This window comes from Phodopus roborovskii, unplaced genomic scaffold (genome assembly GCF_943737965.1).
Source record: "Phodopus roborovskii unplaced genomic scaffold, PHOROB, whole genome shotgun sequence".
NCBI lineage: Eukaryota > Metazoa > Chordata > Mammalia > Rodentia > Cricetidae > Phodopus > Phodopus roborovskii.
Genome location: NW_026125264.1, coordinates 3253831 through 3261992, shown reverse-complemented (window position 1 = coordinate 3261992; position 8162 = coordinate 3253831). Strand labels below are relative to the sequence as shown.

The window sequence follows — 8162 nt, the reverse complement described above, 5'->3', positions numbered from 1 at the left end:
TGAGTCTGAGGGCTTTTCCATCCAAGGCTGAGTGAGCTGCTTAAGGTGAATTCCCAAGACCATCTGAGGAACTAACTTCAGATTAGTTCCACAAAACCCTCATGTTGCCAACTCTGAGAATATGTACACTGGGAACTTAATCGTTACCCTCAGATCTTCAGAACGCTTCAAAGCAGTAAGCCCTTGGGGGGGGGGGGTTAGTAGCAGCAAAACACTGGATACAGGTCCAGAGACCTATCTCTATTTTACCCCACATGCCAACCTATTTCCGGTGCTCTCTCTCTCTCTCTCTCTCTCTCTCTCTCACACACACACACACAATCTGTCTCCTGTAATCTCAGAGCACTCAGGAAATTTAGTCAGGACTCAGAGTTCCAGAGCAGCTATATAACGCTGTCTTTAGAAAACAATACTTAACAGGCATGGTGGCCTTAACTAACCCCAGCACTCAGGAGGCATATAGGCAGGCAGATCTCTGAGTTCAAAGCCAGCCCGGTCTATATAGTGTTCCAGGACAGCCAGGGCTACACAGAGAAACCCTGTCTCAAAAAAACAAGCAAACAAACAAAATCACAAAAAACTCCCCAAACCTGCAAAGTTCACACAAAATCGTTTTAGCAGTAAGCTGAGCAATGCAATGCACTGGGTTTAGGTAACTGCAGAAGACCTGGCTACCGTGGCCTGCAGGGAAAAGAAATAGCTACTACCAAGAGTCTGCAACTTCATCTAACACTTCAGAAAAAAAAAAAAAATACACTGCTGTAATACGAAAGATAAATATTTATTCAGGACAAATCTGAACAATTGGTTTTACATTCTAAGCCACAAGGAAATAGCAAAACAGAGAAGACAAAAACTGAAGAAAAGCAGTTTACTGTCTTTCACTTTAACTTGGTAACACTTAGTTGACCCAGGCCCTCTGCTTTGGCCTGTTTCTCCAAGAACATTTTTGAGTTTACAGCTCACTCATGATTCTGGGTTAAAATCACCTTTCTCCTGAGGGTCAGAGGTTGAAGGTTTCCGATGAGCTCTCTCTAGGGTTCCTGGCAGCTGAGGCAGAGGTGCAAATGTAAACGTCTGGCAACTTTCGTTACTGAGGGGAACCATTTCTCACTGATTACAGTGGCAGCTGGAGGGGAAGGCCTTGGAACATTTAAGATGTGGTACTCCTAAGGACGGACTCATGAGGCCCGGAGTATGTTCGCTGGTCCTTTCCCTAGCTCCCTAGTACTATCAAGTGGCAAGCCAAGCTTTCTCTTTCTGCGTTCAGGGGATGGATTCTCAGCTTTATGCTGGGATCATCACCATGGAGGGAGCAGACAGACTTCCTTGGCCCACCGGTGTCGTGTCGAGGAGATTGTTGTGAAGTGTGAGAGGTAGTGGGATGAGCACCGGGCTGGGGGTCAGGGGACTCTACTATGGACGATATGAGGCGACACACAGCTGTGGACTTTGACCCAGTCATTTAACGTCTCTGGGTTCACTTCATCTGCTGGAAAACCAAGGGATTAGTGTAAAAAACCCTCAGGGAGGCAGAGGTGACAGGATCACTTAAGTTTGAAGCCAGCCTGGCAGCCAATGCAGCCAGTTCCAAGCCGGTCAGGGCTACAAGGAGACCCTGTCTCAAATCAAAAAGAAAATGAAAGCAACCTCCCCCAAAGAAAATCCAACAAAAGCCACCTCTTGGGTCTTTTCCAGCAGAACTGCCTCAGTTCCACGCTCCTATAGAAGGGCTTCTGAGTCACCACAAGGAGCTGTCACAAAGCAGATACATTTTTATGCTAGGAGAGGCCCTTGGCCACCATTCAGAGCTTATTCAGATCACACACTTCCAGCAACACTGTTTTCACAAATTCTCATATCACATAGAAGCAGCAAATGAAAAGAGCCCAGCGGAGAGCTGCAGAACGTAGGCACTCTTGACAGAAACGTTTTCGACTCAATAAACACTTAGTGGAGTCCCGCGTTGGGCCCTGTACCCGCGGCGGAGGTATAAGGATGAGCAGGACAGCCCAAAGGGCAAAAATCTTCTACGGAGACAATGTATTAGGAGGGAGGTAGTAAAAAGTACAAAGGAGACGACGGGGTGTCGACCAAAGTACCAAAACAAATGCAAGATGGGAGGGGAAAACAGGGAGGCAGGCCACGTATCTGCATGCTACAGTTCCGAATAGTCCTTCCTGGTAAAATTCACCATTTCAAACAGGCCGAAAAGGAGCACACGTGGTTTTAAAAAGGCGTAAGAGAGAATGTCTGTTAGGTTTTAGAAATATCTCCTTCCAAAACGATAAAAAAATGGTCTTAAAAAAAAAAAAAGTTTTGGCACTTATGAAGGGTAAGCTGGCTGAGTGTTCACTCACCCCGGCAGGCAGACGTGCGTTCAGTGGCCCGCCACGCCGGTGAGCTGAGCTGCCACGGAATTGTGAACCGCTTTGGGACATTGGGCAAAGGCGTGCCCTCTCTTGCCACAGAGGTTGCACACGATGACCTTCCGGCAGTAAGGGCTCAGGTGCCCCTCCTCCCCGCACCTGAAACACCTGTCCTGCGTGCAGGTGCCGCTCATGTGGGTCCGGGAACCACACTTAAAGCACGTCTTGGGCTGCCCCTTGTACCAACTGTAGCCCCGCTCCGCTCCCAAGAAGAAGGCCCCGGGCAGGTGCCTCACTCCGCCCTCCCCCTGGCGCAGCTCGATCTCGCACTTGTACTCGCCGGTCCAGATCCCAAACCTGTCGGTCACTTTCACGGGCACGGCCAGCACGTCGCAGTGGCGCTTGAGCCAGGTCACGATGTCCTCCACGTCCACGGTCTCGTTCCGGAAGAGAATGAAGAGGGTCTTCAAGCTCGACTTGCTCCGCCCCAACACCACAAAGTTCTCCCAGCAGTCCTCCAGCTCTCGCTTCTCCTCGTACACGCGGAGGAACAGGGCTAGCTTGTCGGCGGATCGGAAGCTCACGTCGAACTCGCGGCTGCCGGGGATCTGGATGACCGCGTAGATGTCGTCGGGGTCCATGCCGATGGAGCGCAGGATGAGCGCGCCCACCACGAAATCCCGGGTCGGACAGGCACTCTCGTCTCCCTGGAAACAGATGCGCACGAGGAAGCGGCCCTTCCCCGGGACGGCGGCCGAAGGCTCGTCCTGTAGCGGCCTCTCGGTTGCGTCTTCGCTCGCGCCGGGCCTGGCGGGGGTCGCCATGGGCGCCGCCACCTCGGCCTTCTTCCTTCGACTCACGTCTGCCGCGTCCTTCTTCCTGCAAGCGTCTGCCGCCTCGCCCGCAGGGTCTCTACGGCGGCCCTTTGGGTCCCCGCGGCCGGCGGGTGGGAAGTCGCCGGGGTTCGGTGCGGTCAGGCCCGCGGGGCTGCCGAGCCCGCCGCTCGCACCGCTGCCTGCCTCGTCGCGCCGGCGCGGCTCGCGGAAGTCGCCCTTCTTCTCCGCCAGGTTCTTAACTACCTGCGCCCAGCCCATCTTCTCGCGGACGCCCTCGGCTTCCTCGGCGCGGGCGGCGGGCCGCGCGGGCAGCGGGAGCTGCAGCCGGCCCCGCTGTAGATGCTCCTCTGCTCCGCCGCCGGTGGCCATGTTACCTCTTTCCCAGCATCCTCCACTCGCTCCCGCGGCTCGAGATGCCCATGGCGCGCGCCTGCTCGGGATGAGGGATGCGGGCTGCGGGCTGCGTGGGCGACTCCCCGCCCCGCTCTGAAACCCGACGCTTCAGGCTTCCGCTCTCCTGGAAGTGTTGTGTGCCCGAATCTCGTGCTGGCCGGAGACAGCCCTGGCCCCCGCCAGCCTCCTCCCTGCGGAGGGCCGAGCCCGCCCGCCCGCTCGCCCGCTCGCCCGCCCTTGCCCTGGAGGCTGGGCCCGCGGCCTCGCTCTCGAGGTTTTGGCGTTTCGCAAGCAGGCCTCGATTTCATTCCAGGAGCTCGTCCAAAGACCGTACAGAGTTCACCACGATCTCGCTCATCGTTTGAGTGATGCTTTTATGTTAAAAAGCAAAAGAAATGGAGGCCCCTGGAGCACAAGACATTAATTTTTTCCCGCCATTTTTAGGTTATGAACACTTTCAAATATACAGAGAAGTTATTATTATTATTATTATTATTTTTTTTGTGAAGACTTTCCCATTAACTTTTTGGCATTTTTTTTTTTTTTTTAAGAGCTGGAGAGGAGGCTCAGTGTCAGGCGACTTACAACTGACTGTAACTGCCGCTTCTGCTTCTACAGGGATTCGTGCACACACACACACACATATACACATCGTTAAAAATAAAAATACGTTGCAATGGTGGCACACATGTTTAATTCCAGCACTTAAAAGGTAGAGTCTGGCAAATCTGAGTTCCAGACCCCCCCAGCTACATACTTTTAAAAAATTGTGTGTGTGCCCATACTTAATTTCTACATCTATATCTATTCGCTGGTATTTATACTGGTTCATTTACAAGTACTGTACATTACTTGTATTTTGCAGAACTTGTGTGGGCTAGGCATAATGGTCCACATATGTGTTGGGAAATAGAGGCAAATTCAGCTAGATCTACCTAGTGTGGGCTAAGCCAGACTAGCAAGAGAAACAGAAAAACCTTGTCACAAAGCACAAAACGGGGATAAAGTGGCTTGGTAGGTGGGCAAAGGCCCTTGCTGTCACACGGTCCCTGGGTTCCATCCCTGGGACCAGACCAGTATGGTGGAAAGAAAGCATTGACTCTTCCTGAAGCTACTTCACCTCCACCGTGGTTTTATAGACAAGAACACAAAGACACACTAAGAATGGAGAGGAAACAAAACAGGTCCGTGGAATCCTTAGCAGGTCAAGGTGCTTGAAGCATAACCCTGGAGATCTGAGTTGGATCCTTGGAACCTACTTGAAGGGAAAGAAAGAAACACCAAATTGTTTCCTGACTTGGTATGCAATGCCAGTCCACATAGGCACAAAAAAAAAAAAAAAAAAAAAAAAAAAAAAAAATTAGAAAACACATAAAGCCTGCTCATGTGGGCAATAACCATATATTAAAAGTTTTTAAGTACCCCATAGTGTAATAAGCACTTTCCAGGCTTTATCACATAGAAGCATCCTCTGTAAAACCAGTGCTGTAACTACACCAGTTTTTTAGGCAAGGAAGCAGGAGTTCAGATCACTTGACAGAGTCAATGGGCAGCCTCGTGTGTAGTTTATGTTTTTATTTTTTCGAGTGTAGTCCTGGCCATCCTGAAACTTTGTAGACCAGGTTAGCTTTGAACTCAGGTCAGTTTGCCTCTGCTTCCTGAGTGCTGGGATTAAAGGCATGCTGACACCAGTGTCTGGCTAAAATTTTTAAAGATTATTTTATGTGTATGTACATGCACTACATGTATGCAGGTGGTCATGCAGGCAAGCAGAGGGCATCAGATCCCCTGGAACTGTAATAATATAGATGGTTGTGAGCCACCATGGTGGGTGCTGGAATCAAATGGAGGTCTCTGGAAGAGCAGCCAGCACTCTTAACCACTGAGCCATCTCTCCAGCTCCAGAACTGTATTCCAGGAGGGGTTCAAAATACAGCCCATTATAGTGGGGAAGTCAAAACAGTCAAAACCCTGGAGCAGTTTATCATATTACAATCACTGTCAGACAAAAGATAGGGTGCAAGCTTTTGCTCAGTTCACTTTCTATTTTATAAGTTCAGGACCCAGCCAGGGAATAGCACCACTCACACTGGGTAGGCCTTCCTCAATTACCTAATCAACACAATTCCCTATAGACTTGCCCAGAGGCCAGTCTAGGTTACTCCAGAGCTCATTGAATTGACAGTTGAGATTAACCACCCACCTATAGAAAACTGGGAATTGTGGAGGCATTCAGGAGGCAGAGGCAGGCTGGTTTCTGTGAGTTAGACGCCAGCCTGGTCTATAGATTGAGCTCAAGGGCAGCCAGGGCTACACAGAGAAACCCTGTCTCAAAATAACAAAAACACTAAAAATTAAGAAAAGCCGGAATCATTGTAGGTTATCCTTGCTCAGATGGAAGGTACCTTCTGTTAAGTGGGAAACAGTGTGTTTACTATGCAGAGCAGGGGGAGGAGGTGGCTAGTCTCAGAGGGGGTCTTTGTTGGGGGTGGCTTCAGGCTGTAAATACCCTGGAGGACTGAGGCCAGCCTGAGGGTTTGCCACTCCCCAAGCCTTCCCCAGAGAAGGCTTTCATGTCATGGGTCTGAAGCATGGGGTGCTTTTACATGACTGTGCTCAATTCAACACATATTTACTTGGGACTTTCTCAGTTCCCCTCAACATAGAAATGTTCTGTAGTCTCTCTCTCTCTCTCTCTCTCTCTGCCTTTCCCCCTCCCTCTCTCTCCCTCCCTCTCTCTGTCTCTCTCTTTCTCTCTCTCTCCATATCTATGATGCTAGGAGTTGAAACTAGGGCCTGTGCATACTAGGACAATGCTCTGCTAGTGAGCAACACCCCCTCCCCCCAGCCCTCTGCCTTGGTTTTTAAAAATGTATTAATTACTTCTGGGCTTTTCTGATACAGAATCCATGTAAACCAGAGTGGCCTCAAGCTCACTATAGTTAAGGGGATGATCTTGAATTCCTAATCCTTCCTCCTTCTCATGTTCTGGGATTATGAGCATATTCACTATGCCTGGCTATTTATTTTGATTTTATTTAATTAATTAATTAATTTATTTTCCCAAGACAGGGTTTCTCTGTGTAGCTTTGGCTGTCCTGGAACTTGATCTGTAGATTTGGCTTACCTTGAACTCACAGAAATCCACTTGCCTCTGCCTCCTGAGAGCTGGTTTTTTGTTTGTTGTTTGTTTTTGTTTTTGAGGTTGGCTTGAAACTCCATTCTCTTGCTTCAGCCTTCTTTCTTTTTTAAGTATTCATTTTTATATTCTGTCTGTGTCTGTATTTGTGTACCATGTGCATGCCTAGGACTGTAGAGGTCTGAAAAGAGTGTAGGATCCTCTGGAGTTAATATGGTTGTTATCCACTATGTAGGTGATGGGAATCAAACCCAAGTCCTCTCCAAGAGGCATGGAACCATCTCCCTAGATCCCTACCTCAGCTTTCTTTTTTAAAAATTTATTTAGAGACAGAATCTTATGTGGTCATGTAGCTCAGCTCTGTAGATGAGGATAATCTTGAACTACTTGATCTTCCTTCCTCTATCTACAGAGTGCTGGGGTTACAGGTGAGTGCCACCATGCCCTGCTAGCACCTGTGAGTTTTAGAGGGTGGAAAAATTTTAGAGCTTTGCCTTAGTAGTTTATGGTAACATCTTTCTGTTGAAGTTTTGGAGAGTTTAAAGTCATTTGCTCTTTCTCCCTTGCTTTTACATGGTAATATTCTTATGATAGCTATTCTTGGTTGTAAGCTTGACTGGTGCCGCAGCCTGGGACAGAGATTGGCAGAGAAGGAAGCTTTTGCTCATTGCCTGCTTGCTCTTGCCTTGCTAGCAAATCCAATCCTTCATTGGCACTGGAGCTTACTTCTTAGGGATTTCAGTGTCTGCTGAAGACCAGTTGAGACATCTAGCCCTGTGGACTCAGCAACTTTTGCATTCTTGGACTTTCCATTCATAGCCAGCCATTGTTGTATTGTTGGATTAATTGGACCAATCATTCCGATAAATCCCCATATTATGTATAGTCTATAAGTTCTGCTGCTGTAGAGAGCCCTAATGCAGTTCTCTTAACTATATGTTCCAGCAAGCCTAGTGTGTGTAGAGAGAACTGAAGTAGGGTGAAGGTAGAAGGTGGCACTGTAATTTAGGGTCATGAATATGTGTGGATGTATGCATATAGTTTGAGTGTTAAATGATCCAGTTTTAGATGTCTTTTCAAGGTACTATAGACATAATCTTGATTTTTTTTTTGTTTTGTTTTTGAGACAGGCTGTCTTGTTGGGATTACAGATGTGGGCCACCATTCCAGGTTTTGCTCATGGTTTATTGTGGGATAAGTGAAGCTTAATTTTATTGTTCTATTATTAAATAAAATTTGGGAGTCAGATTTTGGGGTAAAAATCTGATAGATCATAGAGTGATGGAGAAAAGATCACCTGACCCTGCTTCTCCATGCTTCCCATATCTTAAAGGCCCTGCAATCTTTGTTAGCCCCTCTCTATTGCTTTCTGTGTGTGTCTCTCCTAATCTGCGTCCACCAAAAACTCTTATGGTTAATTCTGGT

At 48.3% G+C, this 8162-nt stretch overlaps 1 protein-coding gene across 1 annotated transcript; it reads right to left on the bottom strand.

Annotated features, from left to right (window-relative positions):
• Window positions 1–765: 765 nt before the first annotated feature.
• On the bottom strand, window positions 766–3793 carry Zcchc3 (zinc finger CCHC-type containing 3). The gene has a single exon (XM_051193294.1). It carries the CDS (start codon window positions 3572–3574, stop codon window positions 2381–2383), a length of 1194 nt encoding a protein of 397 aa, XP_051049251.1. The 5' UTR covers window positions 3575–3793; the 3' UTR covers window positions 766–2380.
• Window positions 3794–8162: the final 4369 nt, after the last annotated feature.